Source organism: Zea mays, chromosome 6 (assembly GCF_902167145.1).
Source record: "Zea mays cultivar B73 chromosome 6, Zm-B73-REFERENCE-NAM-5.0, whole genome shotgun sequence".
Classification (NCBI taxonomy): Eukaryota; Viridiplantae; Streptophyta; class Magnoliopsida; order Poales; family Poaceae; genus Zea; species Zea mays.
In genome coordinates this window covers 174,094,937-174,121,297 of record NC_050101.1, presented here as the reverse complement: position 1 = coordinate 174,121,297, position 26,361 = coordinate 174,094,937, and the positions used below count along the sequence as shown (strand labels likewise).

The window sequence follows — 26,361 nt, the reverse complement described above, 5'->3', positions numbered from 1 at the left end:
TTCTCGTCATTGAGGGACATTAGTTTTCTTGGTCTTTAAATCTGGCGTCGCGATGGTCAGATGGTGCATAGGTATAACTTCGCCATGCTGAAAACTACTACCTCCGTTCAAACATTGACGGCTAGTTTATTTTTTTAACTAAAATATGATAAATAAAAAAGAACGGATGAAGTAATATATAAGCTAGAGTGAATCAGGTTTTTAGACGACAATTATCTGTGAGAACTGAACCAGTTCATGCAAAATTGTCAATTTAAGCCGTAGTCCATTGAGTAATTGAGAGTTGTCATAATTTTTTTTTTGTTTAGATGGATGTTCAACTTCACGATCTTTGTCATAAAATCGGTATATCAAATGGTATTGAAGGATATTTTCTAGAGACGATTAATTGTTGAGTTTGAGAACTGATGCAGGATTGTTAGAGTTTATGGGCTAAGGGTCATTTATAATGTAATAACATTTAGAATGAATCTCAAACAACCACTCCTACATGGTGGGATGATGGAAAGCTATTTTGAGTCCACTCGACTACACTACAGATCAGGAAAATATCCTCCTAAATAAGATGAACTAGCTCTCTATTCCTTGCTGCTGAGAGAATTCAGGCTCTCTCTATCCATGATACCGGCGTGACAATAGTGCGTGGAAAGAGGAGTGCCCTGAAACCTCGTTCTAACGAAGAAACCGCACGGTTAGGGCGAAATAAGGTATTTGAACAGTTATGACACAACTGCTCATCCAGTTGACCCGCACTACGGTTTTCTACGATCTTAGGTGCCATTTGGTTTACGAAATATAATGTAAATGGTAATGGTAACGATTCACACTCGAATACCGGCGGTAACAAATTTAAATAAGGTGTTATCTATTTGTAGTGTGATATCGATTACGATTGAACTTAAACAAACATGATTTAACGTTATCAGTTACCCATTACGTTACCAATATGTAAACCAAACGGCACCTAGTTTATTTAACAGTTGTTTTAGAGATTAATTTATTCTTTTAATTGCCCAATTGTCTCACACAAACAACAGCGCATAGTTTACTCTCCGAGAAAAAAAACATGGACCTTTAGACTCTCCCAAGCATGTCCGGTAAACCGTCCGCTACCTTAGATTTAGGGGGTGTTTGGTTTTAGGGACTAATCTTTAGTCCTTTCATTTTTATTCTATTTTAGTTCTAAATTGCTAAATATGGAAACTAAAATAGAGTTTTAGTTTCTGTATTTGGTAATGTAGGTACTAAAATGATATAAAATGGAGGGACTAAAAATTAGTCCCTCGAAACCAAACACCCTCTTAACATATCTCGGTTTCCTTTTTGTCTCCAAAGGTGGCGCCAACACTCTTGCCCGTTCGGTGATTGGCTGGCCTTCCTCCCGGCTCCCGCCATGCTATAGTGTCAGTTTTGGTTCATGTGCAGATGTGCTATGTCCCGTGAAGCTACAGTACAAGGATATGTTGTCTTCCAACCAATCAAATAGCGATATATACTGTATGTTGGAAATTATTTTTTTGTTAACATGGTTGGAAACAATGGAGTATAAGATATAGAGGATCTAATTTAGACGATGTTGCTGGAACTAGAGAAAATTTAGAGAACGATTTTTTTAGAGGATGTTGTAAAAGACTAAAAATATTAATTTAAGGGTTAGTTTGGGAACACAATTTTTTTCCCAATAGATTCTATTTTTTAAAGGAAACTGAACTAATTTCTCTTGGAAAAATGTAAATCTAATAGAAAAATTGGGTTCCCAAACCATCTTTAAATGATGAAATTTAGGAGATGTCGTTGAGAATTTAAAAGCTCACGGCGGATAAGGATCAGAGTCGAGTAGACGGGCAACCACCGCGCGGATAGAAGGTCCATGGGCAGGCCAGGCAGCACGGCAGCTCAATCAATTGGCTGCAGGTGTCCTGACAGGAATGTCAGCCTCTGTAACTGTTTTTATCACACAACGGTGCCATCTTGGGAGGAGTCAGAGGAACACATCTGAAAGTGAAAGCAGCGCCATTCCATTGCCCCCACGTTTCAAACCGACGCCCGTTTCCGGAACCAATCGCGGCGAAGAGTGTGGACGACGGGCACGGCACGGCACGGCATGGCACGGAGGAGATCGAGGAGAGGGACGGGTCTTTTGCTGTACTCCGTCAGCTGTTTCGGCAGCGAGAGGACTGTCGGAGGAGGCCGGATCCCAGCGTCCGCCGGTTCACGGAGGTGGCCAGCGCCCAACGGGACGAGAAGCTCGAGGGGGCGGCCGGCCGGCCGCTGACCGATCGAGCAAGCAGCGGCCATTGCCTTCCGATCACTTTGCAATCAGATCACACGATCCAGTTTTCACATGAGAGGGCGTCAGCTGACCAAACCCGTGCCGTCCTTTCAGGTTCTCCGAATGCTGTTTGTTCTCGTAGCCGACCGTGGAGTCGGTCAAGGTCAATGCAGTACCACGATCCAGTCGTCTCCACATGCTTTAGCCCCCACGAAGAGTCAGGGAGGCCGACAGCCGTCTGTATGTTCATTTATGCCCAACAGAGACGCGAATGATCTTGGATCTCTTCTTCTTGGTTCATGGTTTGCTTATCCTGAGGCAACCAAACCAACTACTACCATCCCCAGGTCAGCATCCATCCAGCCTTCTCGTCTGTCCCCTTAATTTTTCAACCTGCTCTGGTGGCTGGTTTGGCCACCAATTTCCTCTCAAAGATACAGCGAAATGCGCATTATTATATGTACTGCCGCCGTCGTTTAATCGGTGTGTTCATCTCAGCTGTCGTGCAGGGCAGCAGGTGGCGAGGAGGTCGTCTCGTCGCGGACAGCCGAGGCCGTTGACCTCTCCAGCTGCTGGACGCAACACGGCAACGCGCAAACGCCTCTCCTCTGTGCGTACCGGACTACCGGTACCGCGCGTTCAGTTTCCACTTCCACCCGCGTCGTCCGTCTCTCTCCGCTCAGCTTGAGGTGTCCGGATCACGGCGGTTGCAACCTGCAGCCGCACCAGCAAGCCGCTGCTCCCTCTCCTAACCGGCCGCTGCAGCTGCCATGTGGGAGTAGAAGTGCCAGCCAGCATTGATTTCTTCCAACCGCCTCGATGCGATCGCTCACCATTCCCTCCTTGTACCGCCATGGCAGACCAGCCGGAGGAGATGCCGGCGGCGCCGGCCATCCGCCTGGGGCCTCCGCACCCGTACCTGAAGACCCACGGGGGCAAGGTCGCGAGGCTGCACCGGCTGGACTGGGCCGTGCTGCTGCTCATCGCCGCCGCCGACGTCGGGCTCAACCTCGTCGAGCCGTTCCACCGCTTCGTCGGCGAGGACATGCTCGCGGACCTCCGGTACCCGCTGAAGAGCAACACCGTGCCCGTCTGGGCCGTGCCGGTACATGCACGCATACACGCGCACGCACACAGCCTTCAGACCAGTCCCTGCGACGACAGAAGAGATAAATCGATGGCGGTGGGTTACTGAAAGATGGCTGCTTTGGAATTGAATCGCGCAGGTGTACGCGGTGATCGGCCCGATCGTCGTGTTCGTCGGGTTATACCTGAAGCGGAGGAACGTGTACGACATGCACCACGCCATTCTAGGCAAGCTTCCTGTTTGTTAGTTCCAGCTGTTCTTCAGGCTCTTCTGACACTTGTGGGTTCGGTTCATGCGTGAGCAGGCCTTCTCTTCTCCGTGCTCATCACCGGCGTCCTCACCGACGCCATCAAGGACGGCGTTGGCCGGCCGCGCCCCAACTTCTTCTGGCGCTGCTTCCCTGACGGAGTGCCGGTGAGTTCCGTCTTCCGTGCTGCTTTAATTTGCTCTAAGGTAGTGTTTGGTTACTAGGGACTAATTTTTAGTCCCTCCATTTTATTCTACTTTAGTCTATAAATTGCAAAATATGGAAACTATAACTCTATTTTAGTTTCTATATTTGACAATTTAGTGACTAAAATAGAATAAATTGGAGGGACTAAAAATTAGTGTCTAAAACTAAACACCCCCTAAATTACTCTTGGCTATCAGTTTATCACCACATCACCCGACGTTCGCTCCATTGCAGAAGTACGACAACATCACAAGAGGAGTCCTGTGCGACGGCGTCGCGAGCGTGATCAAAGAAGGGCACAAGAGCTTCCCAAGCGGCCATTCTTCGTGTGAGTGACCAGACCAGACCTGACCACCTGCAGCTCTGAGACCTATTTGCTATGCTGCACACCATCGATGCAGACGTTCAGCACTCTGCTGACTGATACTGAACATCCCTTTCCTTGATGCCCGACCGACATTCCAGGGTCCTTCGCTGGCCTAGGCTTCCTGTCGTGGTACCTGGCGGGCAAGGTCAAGGCGTTCGACCGGCGCGGCCACGTGGCCAAGCTCTGCGTCGTGCTCCTGCCGCTGCTGCTCGCGGCCATGGTGGCGGTGTCGCGGGTGGACGACTACTGGCACCACTGGCAGGACGTGTTTGCCGGTGGGATTCTTGGTAGGCACTTCCCTGATACTTCAAGTTTCAACTGCCTCACCTGCACTCCATCTGCTTACAGGCTTAGTTCCCTGCTGCAGGGTTGGTGGTTGCGTCTTTCTGCTACCTTCAGTTTTTCCCACCGCCATCTGGTGAACAAGGTACGCGCCATCATTTGCATGTGCAGTTGCTAACCATCTTTTACGTACTACTAATCAGAGGATTAGGATGCAATCCGACACATGACGCAAAAAAGTAAACAAATCCCAAAAACATCACAAAGACACATATAGATCTAGCCAACAATACGGTGGACTCTAACAATCACTGATAATATAAGTATTAATCTTTATTGTGGCGGGTCCTCACTTGATGGTTCGTGAGCTAAGAAGCAAGGCAAGCTTGACCTACCAAGGGTGCCATAAGAGTTTCTATCTGTGATCCCCCGTGGGGAGGAGCATAAGAGGCCCTTACAATTGCTTCGATCAAAGCCAGCAACAATCACTAAAGTCGCTCAACGATACCTCCAATCACCAGGACGACTTAGTGGTGTCAATCGCTAAGAGTAACAAGATCTCCATCAGCCAACACACGCTCACTTAGTACCACAATGTGCAAGAACAACGATGAAAAAATGCACGGGATACTCTCCAATCTTATCCAATCGATGAATCAAAGGGATGCAAGTGAGTGGAGTGTGAGTTTCAGCTCATCTTAAGGGATTTGCACAATGTGCAAGTACAACCTGCAGATCTCACAAATGTTATTGCTTTTCTTAATTATGTTGCTATTCAATCCACCGAAATTCACTTAAGAACGTAGATGAACTTCCACTTCTCTATCTCCTTTTCATTCCATCTTGCCCCATTCTGTTAACTCAATGCAGCTCAGGCGTGTAGCGCGGGGGGGGGGGGGGGGGGGGGGGGGGGGGGGCTTGAGCAAAACGTTTCTCGAGTTTAACTGTTGGGCGGATCGATGTCTTTACCCGCGGTGCCGCAGGATTCTGGCCCCATGCGTACTCCGAGCACATTCTCAACCCTGAGCGCGAGGGCCAAGCGCAGTCAACAGCGAGCTCCAACCACCACCGACGCCTGTCCAGCAGAGGCCACGTGGCAGTGGAGATGAGCACCGCGACCGCGAGCCAGGAAGCATCGTCGTTAGGTCCCATGGAGGAGATGGAGGAAGGACGCGGTGCCCGGTGATGGATCAGAACGCTGCATGCATGCCGCCCGTTACGAACAGCGCGCGCTAGCTGCAGCTTCAGTCTTCAAAGTCGCTTCGTTTCCTTCATTCCTTTCTTTTTCTTTTTTCTCTCTCTTCTTTTTGCTCGCTTGGTTGATAGATGTGATGGTCTATCTAATAGTAAGGTGCTGTTTGTTGTGTCGGTCCTGCTGTAAATTAGAGGTATAGGTAGGTAGGTGAACCATGCATGTTTCATATGTTTGATGCAGTACGATGATGATTAGCACGCACTGTACAACGGAAGCATGCGTGCGTGCGTGCCCCGCCGGGTCCAGATTCCATGTACGCGCGTGTCGTGGACGAGCACGCATCGATCCATCGATCGATCTCACCTAGGAGCAGCACTGCAGCAGTCAGCAGAGAGTAAGTACATCAAGGAGGAAGTGACGTCCTGCATATTTTCCTCATGCATGGTCCAGTCGCATGCTGGCCGGCGCGGGCGTTTCGATCGGTCGCTCACATCACAGTAAGGCACAGCAGCCTCTAGTACTGGGCGCGCCGCGGCATACAGATGGCATTGGCATATACTGATGATATCATGTAGTCGCATGTCGCTTCTGTGCTCACTAGCATAGATGGCCAAACGGGCCGGCACGGCTCGTGGTCGGCACGGCCCGCCAGGCCCGGCTACGAACCGTGCCGTGCCCAGATGGGCCGGCGTGCCGCTACCGCGGCCCAGGCATGGCCCGTGAGCCTGTTAGTCGTGCCGGGCCGGCCCGGTGGCATTATGGCCCATCTGAGTATATTGTAGAATTTAGCAAAAAATATGTAGTTGTGGGGGCTCGAACCCACAACCTAGTGCATAAGAGGCTTAAACGCATCCATCTAACCAGTGCAGCTGCAGTTTTATTGTGTTATATGTTGAATTCTTATATTTAATATATGTAAACTATAATTTTTAAAATAAAAAATGTAACCGTGTCGTGCCCGTGCCAGCACTACGGGTCGAGATAGTGGCCCAGACACGGCACTATAGCCGTGCCGTGCCAGGCACTGGCACTATACTAACCGGACCGGGTCGTGCCTGGACCGTGCTTTTTCGTGCCGTGCCTGGGCTGGCCCATCGTATTAGTGCCAAATGGCCATCTATACTCACTAGCTAGCTTGTTCCACGTGATTTCCTACCGCCAGCTGGTTTTCCTGGGAGGAATCGTCATTCCCTTTCCCTAGCTAGCTAGCTATCCAGTCCAGCACCACCAGCAGCAGACCAGCAGTCCTCCCCGCCATCTGTCTGCTAAGCGATCCAGACATTCAGTCACGTGATGCACGTTTCCAGCACCGGCGTGCATGCATGGTCAGCAGCAGCGATAAATTCACCGAAACATATACAGAAACCCTGGCAGGCATGCATGCATGCTCTATTACTATTCGTCGTGTACCTGGTGCACGGTTTTATTCTTGGGATCGCTGTGCTTGTGTTATGCGTGGTGTGTATACCGTACGTGTAAAGTCATCATGCATGGCATGGCCCGTCCATGGAGACGTATAGATCACCAGACTGCGGAGAAAGGCACACACGACACACACACGCACTGTTCCTGTTCTGTGGCTCTAGACTGTTCAAACAGTAGCAATCCACAGCAGATGTTTGAACACAGCGATAGGCTTGAACAACGGATCCATAATCCGTCCACCACACGCACGACGCACGCATCCAGCTGAGCCTGACACACGGCGACTTGACTGTTACTACCTTTCTTTGCCCCCAAGCTAGGCTAGAAACTTCCGTCCGACGTGCAACGACCTTTGTCTGGGCGAGCGGTGACCAGCTGGCGCGCGATCGATGCTTCTGCCGTCGACGGGTGCCGTTTGAACGCCAGTGGAAAACTAGCGCTCAACCGCACGCGCCCAGGGTCGTAATCGTAATACAATGACACCATCAGTATAAGTATATATACATTTACGCATGCACCGCCCGGCAGAGATACGAAGATAAGCACACGTACCTACGGGGGCGGAATAAGGATACAATATAACTAAGGATATACTTGTAAAGATAAGCACCAAAATAACAGTCCACAGTAGGGACATCTAAATTGAACTGAATAGGAGATCTCACTCGACCTTACTCGGGTCCGCCCCTGCGTACCTACTACTTGCTCACCATCCTCTCCCACCCAAGTCGTCCTCCCCGTCAGTCAGTCTCCCTCCTTTTTTTTTGAAGAATCAGGAGGGGGAGACCCATACTGGGAATTTTATTAAAAAGCGAAAAGAAAAGGTTAGAACTTAGTCCTTTTACAAACAATAAAAAGAAAAGAATAAGAGAGCACTATTCCTATGTCTGCCACAGACTCAGCCAATTCGGGATAGAGGTGTCAACTTTCCCCCGCGCTCTGTGAATGATCAGTCGCATTTCTTTGCGAAATTCCTGCGTACAGCGATGCACTGAGGGATCTTTGTTTGAAAACAACCACTCGTTTCGGTTTTTCCAGATGCTCCAAGTCATGAGAATAATAATCTCCATAGAGAAGGTAACGTTAAGCTGGTGATTAAGGTTCGCTGATGCCTCCTCAGTATTAGAAATTCTGGGCGGAGTTATGCCAATTGAGTTCCAGCACGCTTTCGCGAAGTTGCATCTGAGGAATAGATGATAGAGGGTCTCCTCTCTTTGCCAAAGGCAGTTTTCACAAGAATAAGAGTCCAGCTCCATGTTTCTCCTTCTCAGCATATTTCTGGTATTTAGCCTATTTTTGAGCCACAACCAGTAGAAGACTCTATGCTTAGGCTGACATTTGCTTTTCCAAACTAGTCTGTAGATAGGGTTAATCTGCATCCGGCCCATGGAAAATCTGTAAGCTTTTTGGGATGAGAATTTGTCCGACCCCCAAATGTACCTCCAACGGTCGTGAGCGTCATTCAGAACAATTTGCTCCCAAGATCCCTTCAACACCAGAAATTGATCATACGCTTGTTCAGAGATAGGCAAATGAAAAAACCATCAAACTGCTCCTGCTCCTTGGCCTCTTTAATAGTCAATTTTGTGTTTTTGACAAAGGAGAATAGCTCTAGAAAATTATGCCTCGGGATGCTCTGACTCGGGATGCTCTGACTCCACTGATCATCCCAGAACGAAATTGATCTGCCATTACCAATAGCGGGAATAGCCAGTCCTTTGAAGTTTGGAAGAAGCTTGACTATGCTCTTCCACCAGAAAGAGCCGACGCTTCTATGGCCAGGGAGACCACAGAGTAAATAGTAATTATTCCAGATAAGATGCACCCAAGGTAAGTCACTGTGATTGAAAAATTTATGCAAGAATTTGATTAGAAGAGCCTCATTCTGCGATTCTAATCGAAGAACCCCCAGCCCACCATTCACTTTCCTCTGAGTAACCGAATTCCAAGCAATCAGAGGTGGCTTCTTGGAGTTGATGTCATTTCCTCTCCACAGACAGTGCTTTCTGAAAATGTCAATTTCCTTAATGATGGTTTTAGGAATCTTGAGCGTGCACATAAAGAACATTGGTAGGGCTGAGAAGACTGAATTTACCATTTCCAAGCGCCCAGCCTGAGACAAAAAGTTTGCGGAGCAGGACAGCCTCTTCTGAATCCTTTGAATAAGAGGGAGATAGTGTTCCTTTCTGGGTCTCGCAAGGCCCAGAGGCAAGCCAAGATAGGTGAATGGCATCTCGCCAATCTGGAATTGAAGGTATGGGACAGGATCACCATTTTATCAGGGGACACATTTATAGGGAACATATTTGATTTATTATAGTTAACCTTCAGGCCAGTGGCAGAAGCAAAAGAGTTGAGGATTGCCTTGAGGAAGAAAAGTTGCTTAGGGCATGCTTCTAAAATCAAAAGAGTGTCGTCTGCATACTGAACAATCCGGAAATCCTGGTCACCAATATCCGGTAAAGGGAGCTTAAGAAGATTCCGCAGCCTAGCTTTATTGATGATGCTCTGAAGAAGGTCAGCTGCCAGGACAAACAACAGAGGCGAAAGGGGATCACCCTGCCTAACACCTCTCCTGCAATGAAAGGGCTTACCAGGAACTCCATTAAGTAACACCGAAGACGTGCCAGAGTGAAGGATGCTCCGAATCCAGTTGATCCACTTAGGACCGAAGCCTTTGTGGATCAGAACCTGGATAATCAACTCATGCTCAACCGTGTCAAAGGCTTTTTCGAAGTCCAGCTTGAGCACAATGATCTCTTTTTTTGAGGAGTGACATAAGTGAATGTATTCAAAGGCCCAGGCCAAGCAGTCTTGAATAGACCTCCCCTTGATGAAACCATACTAATTCTTGTGAATTAACCGGGGCATGAACGGTTGCAGACGGTTTGCCAACAACTTCGTTAAGATTTTCATACTATTGTTTAGGAGAGAAATTGGCCTGTAATCCCCCACCTTCTAAGGGCTCTCTATCTTCGGTATCAAAACAATGAAGGACCCGTTGATACTTCTAAGGCAGACCTGACCATGATAGAATTTATCACACAGATCATAGAAATCTGAGGCAATGACATGCCAGCACTTCTTGATAAAATTTGTATTGAAACCATCTGGGCCCGGGGATTTATCTGAAGGTAAGAGTTTTATAATACTATCGATTTCCAGTTTAGAAAACGGAGAATCTAACCCCTGAAGTTGCCCATTGCTGGTTAAAAGTTCTGAGAGATCAAAACCAATGTCTGAAAAGTCAGACGAACCCAGTCTGCATTTGAAAGCCTCCCAGAGAAGATCAGACTTATGTTCATACTCAAGGAACATGATCCCATTGTCATCAGTCAAAGTATGGATTGAATTTTTCCTGTGCTTAATGGTGGCATGGGCGTGGAAGAAGCGAGAGCAAATGTCTCCATCAGTAACCCACCTAATAGCCGCACGCTGCTTCCAATATATTTTCTGAATATTAAGCAAATCTGCCACCTTTTGTTGCAGAATTTCCCTGAAATTCCATTCCTCAATAGATAGATCCCGGTGCTCTTCCATGTTGTCAATAAGCTCAATTAGCAACTTGATGTTCTTCACCGTTATATCAATTTTTGGCAGCGATCTCTGTCAGTCTTTCAGAACTTTCCTTACATACTTGAACTTGGCAGTCAGGTTCTTAGCCTTGTCGGGAATGCTAGGAATCCCATTCCATGTAGTTTGAAAAAGGTTCATGAAACCATCCAATTCAAGCCAGAAGTTCTCAAACCGAAATAACTTAGGTTTAGGAATTTTAGACTTAAAGGAAACCAAACAAGGAACATGATCGGAGATGTCTCGCGACATTGTCTTAGCGTGGGAATCCGGGTAGACAGTCGACCATTCTTGATGAAAGTCGCCTAGAGGGGGGGGGGGTGGATAGGCGAAACCTGAAAATTAAAACTTTATCCCCCAACTAGATCCTTTGATTAGTGGTTAGAACAAGATGAACAATTATCGGAGTATAAAAACTAAGTTCTTGCTAGTAAAGAGTATAGCTTTCAAATAATGCGGAAGTGATAAATCAATACAACTAATAATTCTATGATAACAAAGCAAGAAAGCTTAGATGAAAAAGAGCACTAACTCAAGTTCTTTTCTTGCGGAGTGTTGCTTCACTTAAATGAGATTTTAACTTGAAGCAACACCAAATGATATGAGCAAAGAATAGTGCAAGAGAACTTAGAGTAAGGGAAGGCAAACAAATCACAAGCAAAAGCACAATGAACACGGGTGATTTGTTTTACCGAGGTTCGACCCTCGAAGGCCTAGTCCCCGTTGAGGAGTCCACTTAAGGACGGGTCTTTTTCAACCCTTTCCCTCTCTCTCCTGATCACACAAGGATCGGCGAGCTCTTCTTCTTCTCAAGGATCACTCTCGATCCCACAAGGACCACCACAATCTTTGGTGTCTCTTGCTAGCTTTTACAAGCCTCCAACACTTTGGAGGAAGTTCGAATGGGAGTCAAAAACTCCACGCGCAAATGAACACAAAGATGTAGCACACACTATCTCTCAATGAATCTCACAAGGCGCTAGGGCTAAACTCAATTGAGTAGCTCTCAATTGCTTGCTCTCTCTTTTGTGGCACTTGTGTTGGTTGTAGTGGACTAAATCTTGTGTATAGGATGGATCAATGAATATAGGTGGTTGGGAGGGCTTGAGTATGTCAACTAGATGACTTGGAATGTTGCTTGGACTCCCACACCTTGAAGTGGCCGGTTGGGGTGGTATTTATAGCCACCATCCAAAAACTAGCCGTTGATGAAGTCTGCTGGCGATGGGCGCACCGGACAGTCCGGTGCACACCGGACATGTCCGGTGCCCCAACCACGTCATCCTATCCGTTGAGATTGGAGCTGGTCGACCGTTGGAGGCTTTGTCCTCATGTGGCACCGGACAGTCCGGTGCACACCGGACAGTCCGGTGCCTCTCTGATCCTCTGCTCTGACTTCTGCCGCGTGTACTGTTCTGCACTGTTTATTGTCAGAGTCGACCGTTGGCGCGAAGATGACCGTTGCTCCGCTGGCACACCGGACAGTCCGGTGTACACCGGACAGTCCGGTGAATTTTAGCGGAGTGGCTACCACGCGAACCCGAGGCTGGCGAGTTCCGGAGACCGCGTTTCCTTGGAGCACCGGACATGTCCGGTGCACACCGGACAGTCCGGTGAATTATAGCGCGCCGGCTTCCGAGAAATCCCGAGGGTGAAGAGTTTGAGTCTGAGTCCCCTGGTGCACCGGACAGGTACTGTTCACTGTCCGGTGGCACACCGGACAGTCCGGTGCGCCAGACCAGGGGTGCCTTCGGTTGCCCCTTTGCTCCTTTATTGAATCCAAAACTTGGTCTTTTTATTGGCTGAGTGTGAACCTTGTACACCTGTATAATCTATACACTTGGGCAAACTAGTTAGTCCAAAGATTTGTGTTGAGCAATTCAACCACCAAAATTATTTAGGAACTAGGTGTAAGCCTAATTCCCTTTCAATCTCCCCCTTTTTGGTGATTGATGCCAACACAAACCAAAGCAAATAGAGAAGTGCATAATTGAACTAGTTTGCATAATGTAAGTGTAAAGGTTACTTGGAATTAAGCCAATATGACTACTTACAAGATATGCAAGGAATGTTTCTTTCTTTATTTAGCATTTTGGACCACGTTTGCACCATGAGTTTTGTTTTTTGCAAATTCTTTTGTAAATCCTTTTCAAAGTTCTTTTGCAAATAGTCAAAGGTAAATGAATAAGAGTTTGCAAAGCATTTTCAAGATTTGAAATTGTCTCCCCCTGTTTCAAATGCTTTTCTTTTGACTTAATAAAACTCCCCCTAAAAGAGATCCACCTCTTAGTGTTCAAGAGGGTTTTGATATACCATTTTTGAAATACTACTTTCTCCCCCTTTTGAACACAATAGGATACCAAATGATAAATACTTTTGGAAAGCACTAAGTTTTTGAATTTGGTGGTGGTGGTGCGGTCCTTTTGCTTTGGGCTCATTTCTCCCCCTTTTTGGCATGAATCGCCAAAAACGGAATCATTAGAGCCCTCCGGTCTTTGATGCTCATTTTTCTTCCTCTTTGGTCATAAATGAATGAGTTAAGATTATACCAAAGACGAAGTCCGGTCCTTTTGCTTTTGAGCTTTTACTCTCTCCCCCAAGGATGAAGTCCTTTTCTTTGATGCTCATTTCTCCCCCAAAGAATAGAGAGTTGCTTGGAGTGATGGCGAAGTATGATTTACGGAGTGGAAGCCTTTGTTTTCGCCGAAGACTCCATTTCCCTTTCAATCTATGACTTAGCATAGTAATATACTTGGAAACATATTAGTCGTAGTCATGGTACGGGAATAATAGGATATATGCATTTGTACCAAAATGAAAGAGATATGATCAAGAGATATGTCAATTAAGCATGATCATAGTTCTATATAATATAGATTTCTCCCCCTAAATATGTGCCTTGAGAGGAATACATATTTTGGCCTTAAATGCCAAGTGCACATAATTAGGTTAATGAGAACAAGTCTATATCATAGAGAAAGTGAAGTGCATTGTGTCATAGTATATGAGTGATGCTCAAGACAGTTTATGCACTTATGAAAGCATGTTGCAAACATTTTAAGCATTTTCCTTTAAGGATTTCAAAGAGACTTAAGGATCATCCACCTTTGGAACAAAGGTAGCTTATCCTCGTTACAAGGTTAAGCTTTAAGCTCTTTGACAATAGAATCACTTCATCTAGTTTTAGCAAAGATGCAATAATGCATGAGTGAAATTTTAAGAGGTTAAACTAGGTATGAAGCAGGGATAAATGCAAAGGACATGCTTTCTCTTCCTTATATATAAGATATGCAAAGAATGCTTATAAGAGGCAGATTTAGGTACAAGTTTAAATGAAAGGAAGTGATTTTACCCTTTTTTTTTACCTTCTCATAGAGACGCTCTCTTCATTGTGCTTTGTCCTTAGTCTTAGTTGCTTAAGACCTATACTCAATGACAATATATGGAAATACTTTGCACAAGAGAGAGTTCTACAACTAGTGATCTTTTTCAAGTTATTGTTAGCATATATCAAATGGATCACAAGTTGCATAAATGAATCATGAATTCTCCTTTTTCCTTAGTGCAAATCAAGATAGATGTCAATTAAAATTACCAATTGAGATCAAATTGAAATTACATGAGGCACTAAGAAACATAAGTGATAATCGAAGTTGTTCAATGATCAACCAATATGCGATCAAGAAAACAACAAAGGCATTAAATTTTCAATCAAGCTTAAAAATAGGAGAATCCAATAAGCATGCTACTTTTAAAAATGAAAGCAATAATCCTTGATAAAAGTGATATTACTTTAACAAGTTTGATTGATGTGAAGTAGCATACTATATGAGAAACATTATTCTCATGCAAGAGACTATATGAAATTACTTAAGATAAAGCAATAGTCTCAACATAATCAAAATATAATAATGGACTCCCCCTAAAGATATGCATCAAGTAATTGAGAGAATTGATTTCAATGCATTCATCTTTAAGGACATAAAGGGGGAAGCATTATACATTTTGATCAAGGCTCATAAATTTTGCAACAAATAACTTAAGCCTGGTAACCTCATAATGAAAAAGGATTTAGAATGCTTACAACCACACCATTGATTGTTGTGAAAACCTTATTGTCCAAGTAGGTGTTGTTGTCCTTGATGTTCTTTCTTTTTCATTTGAGAGTCCTCCCTTTATATTTGTCTCTTTTTCCTTCCAAACTTATTGAAAATACTCAAGAGACATGTTAATAGCGCAAGGGAGTATATGGTGAAGAATGATTACTTTAGATAATTAGCATACAAAATTCATCATCCACAAGTCACACAGACATGAAGTAAAATCCTTAACATTAGTGCATTTCATTTGAGAAAAATGAGTGAGCACCTTTTAAGCATTTTAATAATCATTGGAGATTTTACTTTATCATATTGAAGTTAGTTAATCATCACTTGGAAGCAAATCAATATGATAACATATATATAAATATCGCAAAGGCATTAAATAGATTCTAATGGACATGAGCATTAAGAAAATGATATTTGAATGCACACTTAGTTAATTTCGGTCCAATAGCGAATCTATTCCTCACAAGGGTAGAATATGATAATTTAGATTAAATACCCATTGAGATGGGAACTAAACTTAATTAAGAAGATGAGTTCCCATACCTTCGCTTTTACCTTTCTTCTTTTGGGTGAAGATCAACCCATGAGGCTTGTGTACTTTCCCTTCTATGCATATTTATAAGTAAGCTCAAGAGATACGTTAGCAACACAAGCACTAGTTTCCATTTAGTAATCATTTTGATAAAGAATGAAAAGTGAATTACTATTGGCATGGAAATTTTATAATATGAACTAGATTATTCCATGAAGTATGCCTAGTTTTAACTCATAAAACAAGCATGGTTAAATTCTTGAGACTTAAGGGAATAAATCTAATTCATAACATGGAGAGCGATAAATGTAGAAGAATCATATCCAATTTAAGCAATAAAACATACAACCTAAATTATTGGATTGATTTTCCTTGTCATGATGGATTACGCATTTCCATAGAGAAATTTATCTCTACAAGTGAGACTACTTAAATTACTTAGATAAAAACATTAGTCTTACTTTTCTAGCTATAGAGAGAATTTTTCCTTTTATAAGTGTCCTAAGTATTTGAATTTCTTACATGACACCTTATTCTTTTAAGAACATGAAATATCTCTCTATATCTAGAACATGGCAATAATAATTAATGTAAAAACATGCCATGAAAAATTGCAACAATTTAGAGCATGTAGATTGTCATAATATAGAATTGATAGATACACAATCTACCATATGAGAGGAATTTCTTCAAAGAATGATGACATAACTTTAAAACATATGCTTAAGTGCTTTCTATTTCTATGTGACTACACAAGGCACATGACAAATTAAGATAATTGCACTTAAGAATATAAATGTTACCATCCCTTGACTTTCCTCCATGTTGTAGGCTTTGATGATGATTCTTTATTTCCTACAACATTAATATCTTCCCGAGATGATATGAGTTTTGAATACAATAAATTGAAGTGACCTTGGGTCAATCTTAAATATGTAGATCATTTGAAGATTGATAGCTTGAGTTGATAAGAATTGAATTAACTCCCTCAAGCACCCCAAGGGTTCATACCATCTCCTTCTCCTACAAATCTTGTCAAGCACATTTTGGTACCCATCGCTTGATGGGTCCATTAAGGTTAGTAAACAAAGATCTAGGAACCCAAGTGTCCTCTGTGCTAGCGCTTGGTAAACTCGTTACCTTTCTAGCACAAGTTGCAATCTTGGGTTGCCTAGTTATATATGAATCAAATGACAAGTTAGAAGTGGGATTTTTACCAATGGGACAATCTTTGCATTGATGTCCCTTCTTTCGGCATGTGTAGCATAGGCGTTTTCCAAGTTTTGAAGATTTCTTCTTTCCTTGTTTGTTGCTTGCTACATGGTTAGTAAAAATTTTCTTTTCTAACCCTATGCCTCTTTGTTTTAAATGGGGACAAGATCTAAGTAAGTGTCCCTTCTTGGAGCATTTAAAACAAAGTCTATCATCCTTGTTAATAATCAAGCCATTAATATAGGGACATGACCTAATCAAGTGCCCCACTTCAAAGCATTCACTACACCTCTTAATGTGAAGTGTGGCTTGATCATTAGCTTGGATGTTACCTTTTGTGGAGGCGTGGTTGAGGCTTTTGGAGGAGGTGTTGAATTTCATCTTTTGTTTCCTCCTCATGGCAATCCTCAAATCCTTGACATTTTCTTCAAGGGATGTAGTGCATGCCGCGGTTTTTCCCGTCTCAAGCTTCTTCACCATGTGATCACGGTTATCTTGAGAAGGTTGGGCAATGCATTTCCCTTTTAGTTGTGTCAAGCTCTTCCTTAGCCTCTCATTTTCTTCTTTGAGCTTTTGATATGAATCATCATTTGTTCCTGCAAATTCTAGCTCAAAGGAAGATTTGCTTGTTGACAAACAACAAGCATTAGCACATGGTAATATAGTATCAATTTGAATACATGTGCACGAATGAGGTTGTTGGGATTTTAAGTTCTCTATCACAACCTCATGAGCAATGTTTAATATGATATGATTATCCATAAGATTTTCATGAGAACATAGAAGCATATCATATTTATCTTGAAAAGCTAGATTTTCAACTTTTAGCTTTTCTACTTGGTCCTTGAGCAAGGTATTCCTATTTACTAATTGAGCGATACAATGTGAAGCGTTATCTTGCTCAATTGAAATAGTTTCATACCTTTGGACCAAATCAACATGAGAGCACTTTAGCTCCTCATGTTCTTTAGTCAACTCGTCAAAGTGTTGCATCTTTATGGAGAGAATATCTTCTAGCCTTTGACGAGCTTCGCTTTGCTCTCTCGCTCTTTCTAGAAGTTTGAGCATGACCGCCTTATCTTCTTGGCTTAGGCGAGCGTAGAGATGCACAAAGCTTCTTTCTTCCTCCTCATCCTCATTTGTGCTTCCGCTATCATTTTCATTAGCCACACAACACATGTGGGAATCGAAATGGGAAGACAAACCTTTTGGAGAGATGGATTCATCGTTTGGTCTCCATCGTTCATTCTCTTCTTCTTCCTTGCAAGGGTTAGTATCACAAATACCAAAGGAAGTAGAGACACAAAATGAACTATCATGTTTGGACTCATCAAATTTGCTTCTAATTCTAGTCCAAATATCATGCGCATCATGGACGGATTCGTCATAGTTTGATATGAAGGCATGATAATCTTCTTTGCTAAGAGAATTAGTTAAGATGTCAAAAGCTAGATAGTTTAAGCGATAACATCTTTGATCCTCCTCGGAATTAATTTTTCCATTGAAATTAGAGGGAAAAATACTCTTGTCTATAATTTGTTCTAATCGAGGATCTATGGTTCTAAAAGCATTTATCACACTAGATGACCATGAATCATAGTTAGAACAATCATCAAATAAAATCTCAAGAGTTACCTCCTTCCGAGTTGGGTTCTCCTGGGTCTTCTTGTTCTTTTGGGATCTTCTACGAGCCATCACTTCGAGTTGTTAGACTCAAGATGAAGTGCCTACCTCTGATACCAATTGAAAGTCGCCTAGAGGGGGGGGTGGATAGGCGAAACCTGAAAATTAAAACTTTATCCCCCAACTAGATCCTTTGATTAGTGGTTAGAACAAGATGAACAATTATCGGAGTATAAAAACTAAGTTCTTGCTAGTAAAGAGTATAGCTTTCAAATAATGCGGAAGTGATAAATCAATGCAACTAATAATTCTATGATAACAAAGCAAGAAAGCTTAGATGAAAAAGAGCACTAACTCAAGTTCTTTTCTTGCGGAGTGTTGCTTCACTTAAATGAGATTTTAACTTGAAGCAACACCAAATGATATGAGCAAAGAATAGTGCAAGAGAACTTAGAGTAAGGGAAGGCAAACAAATCACAAGCAAAAGCACAATGAACACGGGTGATTTGTTTTACCGAGGTTCGGCCCTCGAAGGCCTAGTCCCCGTTGAGGAGTCCACTTAAGGACGGGTCTTTTTCAACCCTTTCCCTCTCTCTCCTGATCACACAAGGATCGGCGAGCTCTTCTTCTTCTCAAGGATCACTCTCGATCCCACAAGGACCACCACAATCTTTGGTGTCTCTTGCTAGCTTTTACAAGCCTCCAACACTTTGGAGGAAGTTCGAATGGGAGTCAAAAACTCCACGCGCAAATGAACACAAAGATGTAGCACACACTATCTCTCAATGAATCTCACAAGGCGCTAGGGCTAAACTCAATTGAGTAGCTCTCAATTGCTTGCTCTCTCTTTTGTGGCACTTGTGTTGGTTGTAGTGGACTAAATCTTGTGTATAGGATGGATCAATGAATATAGGTGGTTGGGAGGGCTTGAGTATGTCAACTAGATGACTTGGAATGTTGCTTGGACTCCCACACCTTGAAGTGGCCGGTTGGGGTGGTATTTATAGCCACCATCCAAAAACTAGCCGTTGATGAAGTCTGCTGGCGATGGGCGCACCGGACAGTCCGGTGCACACCGGACATGTCCGGTGCCCCAGCCACGTCATCCTATCCGTTGAGATTGGAGCTGGTCGACCGTTGGAGGCTTTGTCCTCATGTGGCACCGGACAGTCCGGTGCACACCGGACAGTCCGGTGCCTCTCTGATCCTCTGCTCTGACTTCTGCCGCGTGTACTGTTCTGCACTGTTTATTGTCAGAGTCGACCGTTGGCGCGAAGATGACCGTTGCTCCGCTGGCACACCGGACAGTCCGGTGTACACCGGACAGTCCGGTGAATTTTAGCGGAGTGGCTACCACGCGAACCCGAGGCTGGCGAGTTCCGGAGACCGCATTTCCTTGGAGCACCGGACATGTCCGGTGCACACCGGACAGTCCGGTGAATTATAGCGCGCCGGCTTCCGAGAAATCCCGAGGGTGAAGAGTTTGAGTCTGAGTCCCCTGGTGCACCGGACAGGTACTGTTCACTGTCCGGTGGCACACCGGACAGTCCGGTGCGCCAGACCAGGGGTGCCTTCGGTTGCCCCTTTGCTCCTTTATTGAATCCAAAACTTGGTCTTTTTATTGGCTGAGTGTGAACCTTGTACACCTGTATAATCTATACACTTGGGCAAACTAGTTAGTCCAAAGATTTGTGTTGAGCAATTCAACCACCAAAATTATTTAGGAACTAGGTGTAAGCCTAATTCCCTTTCACTTGAGAGATGAAAAACCAATCCAGCCTCTGAAGAAGATTAGAAGAGGTTCCCGCTGTCTGTTCGACCAAGTGTACGTGAGCCCGTGAAGGGGAATTTCAATCAAGTCTAAATTGCTTATTGCTTCATTGAACTTCAGCATAAGGTTAGTATCACCCCTAATCCTATTTCTGTTCTCCGGCCGACGGATTAAATTGAAATCACCAACGAGAAGCCAAAGTTTGTCGGGAGGCATAGAGATATTATGCAGCCAGTTGAGGAAATCAATTTTCCCATGTTGGGTACAAGGAGCATAAACATTAGTAATAATCCAGGAACAAGCCGACAAGTTTGAAGTGAATTCCACCGATTGGGCATAATTATTTTGAAAGATAACATTCCCGGAAAGCCTAGAGCTCTTCCAAATGATAACAGATCCGCCCGAGTTCCCCATCGAGGGAACAAAAGCAAAAGAATCAAAATGGACAGGGCAAAAGTTTTTAAGGTAGGCCGAGTCAAAGAACTCCTTTTTTGTTTCTTGCAAACAAACAACCTCACAACCAGCATCTCGAATAGAACAACGAATAGCATTCCACTTAGCGGTAGAGTTAATTCCTCTAACGTTGTGGCTCAGCACAGACCACTCCAAGAAGTTAACAGTATTGGGATTACTCATTGAGTACACCAGAAGTTTTTGGAGCATAACAATACCCAAACCAGTGGGTAAAGCCAGAGTCAGTCCACAAGCAAAATATTAACAGAACATTAAAACAAGCACGCACAGGTGCCAGCCAAGTATCCAGAAGACCTGCATGAACCAAAAGTAAAACCGAGCACACCCAAAAGTTAATGGGGTCCACACCGAAGCCCAGATCCCCCGCCATCCGCCTATTGGTTGCCTTGTTTATCCTCATCAGATGAATCATCAGTTTTGTCATCAGCCAGGTCCTTCCTGTCAACCCTCCGCGGCCCAACAGGTCCCACAGTCGATTTCTTTTGCTTCAACCTCTGCTCAGAAAGATCATCCTCAGACAGGTTACAAAGCCTGGTGCCCAGATTCCGTAGCACCTTGGAGGATAGTGGGGGTGGGCCATCGAAGTTATGTCGGCACATGAGGCAGTTCCTTTTTGGGCAGGCCCCATGCCTGAACCCAGCACGTGATTCCTTCAATCGTTTGCTTCTTCTGAGCCCTGACTCCACAATGATTGGAGACGGCCCACCACAACCATCGGAATCCTTGGAGATCCCAGAAGTGACATCCCCCAGGGAGGAATCAACTGGACATTCCTTAGGGACCACAAAAGGGATGGAATTCATTCCCTGCTCCTGCAAATTTGGGGGGATATCTGACAGTAGAAAAGTCTTCGACCAATTGAAAGCATCCGGCTGAAGAAGATTCGAAAGAAAAAAGGTGCCCACTTCTTAGGGATGTCCACTGAGTGGTCAGTCGACCCAGACGGAGCAAAGAATTTGGCCCAGAGCCTAGAGAACTGGAGAGCTCTTTTCCTCTCTTCAAACATCTGGAAGACGGGGTCAGGTTGCCATTCCTGATGGAGCATGAAGTTCATCTCCAAATTCTGAGGGTGATTATTGTTAGGCTCATCAACATGGGCCTGAGGGGGCACGACCTCCAAATCATGGACATGATCCACTTGAGGCGCCGGTCCATCAACCTCCTGAGGCCCAATAAATGGGGCAACATTGATGTCAATTCCATCCCCAAGCAGTGCATGACCATTCACCGCAAAATGACCATTCAGAAGGGGTGCAAGCTGACCAGCACCAATGGAGCTATCTGACGACAAGCCAGAGTGTTGGTTACTGAGTTGTAGTTCTTCCTGCTGAATGTGTTGCTCCTCTGGCAAAAAGGGTTGTGGGGCCTGCTGAATGGGCTGTTCATTCACAATCCACTGGTCCCACTCTCCCTGGCCAAAGTCATCCTGCTGAGCCGGCAACACTCCACCCGCAGGCTCCGGAGGGAAGTTTAGGTCAAGCCCTGCCGGAGGCAGGGGCTGACCCAGCCCGAAGAAGGCCAGGGGAGCTGATGGCCATCCTCGGAGGCCGGAGGGATGGGGTCCTCATCCTGAGCCTGCCCTCCAAGCATGAGCTGCTGAATAATTTCACATTGCACAGTCCAGGAGTCACCAGCAAAGCCCTCAGCCTCCGAAAAACAATAAATTGGGGGACTTCATCCAGCGAAGTGACGCGAACACGAAGCAGGGTTCTAGAGATATTACTCCGATCCTCCTCCCATAGAATCAACCTCCCAAATGACCCAATGGCGGCCTGCAAGAACTCTGAAGAACGATAGTCCAAGGGAAACCCCAAAAGCATAAGCCAACACTCATGGTTGAAGAGAAGAGCACGGTGATTCCAAGCATCATTTGGATTCCAGAACACTACGGAATTGCACAATCACCTGCCCCAAATGCGAGCGCTGAATGGCTCGAACACCAACCCTTCGATGCTCAACAAGATACTCCCTGACCACATCCCTAACCGCAGGGAACAAGACCTCGTGCTCAGGCAAAGGATGAATATTGATAATCGCCCAGTCCTCGTGAGAAGGCGGCAAACACTGCGAAACTGACCTGACCATGATCCCACGATGCTGGACCACCGAGGCGCTGAATCCTGGTGGGAGGAACGGCTCCGGGTCAACACGCCGGTACGCCATTGACAGATTCTCAGACGATCGCCGGAGAGCCAAGAGCGAAGGAGCGGTTTGGGGTTTTGGTGAAGTGACACCCAACGCGAGCTCCAAGGACGTTTCTGGCGCCTGTTCGGATATTTTTAATAATACCGCCCTAGCGAATTCACCGAAGGAGGCAAAGAAGGGAGGGGTCCCACCCGTCAGGGACCGGGTGGAAGGGCGGAACCAGGATCCGAAGTCCAAGAGGCGAGGCGACCCCTCCAAAAGGCAATTACTTTCGAAGGAAGGGAACGAGGAGAGAGGAAATCCAAATTCCGATTTTTTACGTTTGCAGAACAATTCCAAATGCCCCCTGGCTTTACAAAACTGACAGAAAAATGTTGAGGAAACCGAGCCAGACAAGTCCGGCCCCCCAAGACCAGGCCCAGGCCTGAAAGGTCCATTACGCAGAATGGGCCGCCAATGAACCTACGAGACCAAGGCCGCCAACAGTTGATTTTGAGATTGAATTTGAAATTGAAAAGGAGCAATCATCACGGCCCTGACATCCGTATTCAATCCTGCCTCCGTTAAGCCTGGGAAAACCCACTGGAGGAGCAATCCTGCGACGAAGATCACGCGACGAGACCCCCGAGGTCGAAGAGGCGACAGAAAACCTTGGGCCTCGAGCTCCAGAGGGGGAACCCAATCTATTGAAAACAGAAATCCTCGGAGCATTCAAATTTCCAGCGGAACGGGAAGGACGATAATGCCGAAGAACTGGGACAGCGTTCACACCAGTCAACGGCGGACGCTTAACCATATCAGCGAATGAGATTTTTTTCCTGCCCGTGACAAACCACCAGTTGGCATTCTCCTCCTGAAGGAATAATATGAGTTCATAGTTCCAGTTTGGTCCACCCGAGTTCCACAAGTTGAAGAAAGCTTTGAATTCTAGACGAACAATGCATCTAGAGTTGTAAATGTGGAACCCAACATCCTTGGAGGAAACCATGAAGCGGAAAACCCGGTCGGCAAGAGAGAGGACCATGAATCCCCTGGCAGAACCACCAAAAGCAGCTTGAAGAATATGACCAACCGAGACTGAATCAAGCTTGAAGATGCATCTTCCAAACGAGACAACAAGCCAGAAGGCCGACGGAGAGTGCGGACTTCCAGGGCAAACAGGAGAGGAAAACCGGCGTCTAACATCAGCTTCAAAAAGCAAACCCGGCCGAAAGTCCAAACGAGACAAATTCATCATCCAGCACGAAGAAGACCAAGCGGGGAAGGGGGAGAGAAGCGGGAAGCGGGGAGGGGGGAGCGAAGAAGACCGAGAAGAGAGGGAGGGTGCGGCACAGGGTGCACCAAGCTCAGAACCAACTCACAGGGGGAGCATGGCGAGGTCGCCTCGCGCTTCCGTCAAGTGCTTCCCCTTGTTTGTTTGTTCGTTAGGTTAGTTGCTATTAGCCGTCGTAGTAGCTAGCCGTCAGTCTCCCTCCTAATACGAAGTAACTAACAGTCGCGTCGTGTTGCCTTCAGCTCTCTGAACTGAACTGAACTCTCTGGCACCTGATGCCATCTAGCTTTGCTTGCTCGAGCAGCAGTGAGCAAGAATAATCCACAGACACAGACAGGACAGGGCGGCCAGCACATGGGCTTGGAGTCTAGACCAACCAAACAACCATCCAGTTGGCTGGAACAGCGTGAAGATGGCTACCCGTGCATTTGAAAAGTCCTTTTTTTATGTTTTTGACTCGTAGAACCTAAACTCCTCTGCTCTCTGGTGCATGTTGCTGGATCGCTTGTCTGTTAATGTGAAGTACCCAAGATGCCTGCCCCGTCACTGTAGATAGATACCACTGGATTTGTTTAGGACTCTGAAGTCTCGACCGACGACCTGAGCCGAGATCAGGCCACCCTTTTTTGTTTATTGTTTTTTTATTAGGTTAGAGAAGAAGAAGAAGAAGAAGAAAACATGGCATGCATGGCTACTAGATCAGAGTATAGCTAGCTAACAGAAATATCTGCAGTGCGGCGCAACAGAGAGCTCTGAAGATGACAGGCACAATATCGCAGCTATCACACATGTGGATTCCGTCATCTGTTAGCTGTTGTATCAGCTAGCCGGAGGGTGGTCATTATAACACAATTCCTTTATCTTCTTATCACAAGGTTACTGCTGAAACAACAGCTGTTGGAGCAGGCTCGATCGGTTCTGACGATGTGCTAAGCATGGGCTTATATCTATCTATGTAGATATCCAGTTGACGTTTGCCCAGCACCCACCAATTAATGGCATGTCCTATCGTCCATCCATCCATTTTTCTTTAGAAAAAAAAATGTCTATATTATATTACTCTCTCTCTCTCCAAGCTTGACTTATGTTCTCGGATGATTCCTAAAAATAACACTTGGTTCATTTTACCCCTTCTCCAACTATTTAAATTGATCTAATTTTTTTGAAGTAATAAATTGATCTAATTTACATCACAAAGATTTCCTTACCATTTTTTCACTCTCTATGTGTATAAATTATGTCTTAGTTTTAAACTTTGGAAGGGTCATAGATGATATCATATTTTATGTTAGAAAATGCAGGGTAGAGGGTTTTCTGAACACATGATAAGCTTGAGAGGAATAGTTTAGTTTTTCTTTTCTTTTTTAAAAAGCTAGTGGGGTGACACTAGCTAGCTAGCGTCCGTGGAGAAGTAGCTAGCACGTACGACATGATAATGTATTTTTACCGCGTCTTCCCGTGCTCCCCAACCCCAAGCAGCAGCAAAATTTACTCCAATTAACTTGCTGTTGGCGTGTTGCATACTTGCATGTACACACATGCATCAGGTCCAACCTCAGTCGTTAGCTCCGGTTTAATACAGCTCAGTGAAGCTGCGACAAGTGGTGAAGGCTAGAAAGGAGTTGTTTTGAAGAAAAAAAAAGTTGTTTGACGAAACAAAAACAGGTTACAATAGCTTATGAAGTTGTCGGTTGTCGGTGAAACAACTGTGCCAAGTAGAGTCTCGGTGTATTAAAAAACTGCAAATTGCTCCTTAACAACAAGGCAAAGCAAGTAAAACTAGGGTTGCTTCTTGATGGGGTTAAGTGACAAAGACCAGGTCAATGGGGTCATGAATTTCACCGTACCTTACCCCCGCTCTCCCTCGACCAATCGAGATAAGTTTTTCTTGTCCAGGATTCACGTTTTACGGTGACCCGGCAACAGGCCCGGCCCTGAGGGTAGGCAGGGTATGCCGCCGCTCAGGGCCCCCAAAGTTAGTAGGGCCCCCAGTCTGGCCCAAATAGATATATACTCTTATATATATATGTGTGATATACATTTATTCTATTCCCAAAATCTCTAGCCGTTGCTCGCTGGTAACCATTGCTAAAGATATTGGTGTAAATGCATCATTTCTAGTAAAGCGTAAAGCGGTGAGAAAGAAACAATTGGATGAAAGTAGGTGCCACGAAGAAATTCTAGAAAATGAGAGAGCTTTTGAAGTCAACTATTTTTTGGTATTAGTTTACATGGCGAGCACTTCTTCGAGGACCAGATTTGAAGAACTCTCCATGTTTAAAGGTATATCTGGGTTTTTATTGAGCTCAAGCACACTAAGGTCACTAAACGATAGAGAACTTGAAGTGTGTTGCACTAAATTTGCAAACACTTTCTCTCATGATGGTTCATGTGATGTTGAGTTAAATGATTTGATTTCTAAATTGAATATTCTAAAGTTTACTTTGCCTAACGACGCATTGTCTGCTATGGAGATTTTTGAGCATATCATAGATGTGGATTGTTATCCTAATGCATCTATTGCTTATAGAATATTATTTATTGTGCCTATTATTGTTGCATCTGTT

General features: G+C 44.9%; 1 protein-coding gene across 2 annotated transcripts; it reads left to right on the top strand.

Moving 5' to 3' along the window:
* Nucleotides 1-2,551: 2,551 nt before the first annotated feature.
* On the top strand, nucleotides 2,552-5,931 carry LOC100280353 (Lipid phosphate phosphatase 2). Of its 2 annotated transcripts, XM_035959553.1 has the most exons (9): nucleotides 2,552-2,619; nucleotides 2,771-3,044; nucleotides 3,133-3,377; nucleotides 3,499-3,586; nucleotides 3,664-3,773; nucleotides 4,048-4,141; nucleotides 4,279-4,467; nucleotides 4,548-4,607; nucleotides 5,446-5,931. In XM_035959553.1, exons 3-9 carry the CDS (start codon nucleotides 3,147-3,149, stop codon nucleotides 5,646-5,648), a joined length of 975 nt encoding a protein of 324 aa, XP_035815446.1. In that variant the 5' UTR covers nucleotides 2,552-2,619; nucleotides 2,771-3,044; nucleotides 3,133-3,146; the 3' UTR covers nucleotides 5,649-5,931. The 2 variants fall into 2 exon arrangements, with proteins under 2 accessions (XP_035815446.1, NP_001146751.1); NM_001153279.1 differs by having other exon boundaries at nucleotides 2,610-2,619; nucleotides 2,771-3,377; nucleotides 5,446-5,913.
* Nucleotides 5,932-26,361: the final 20,430 nt, after the last annotated feature.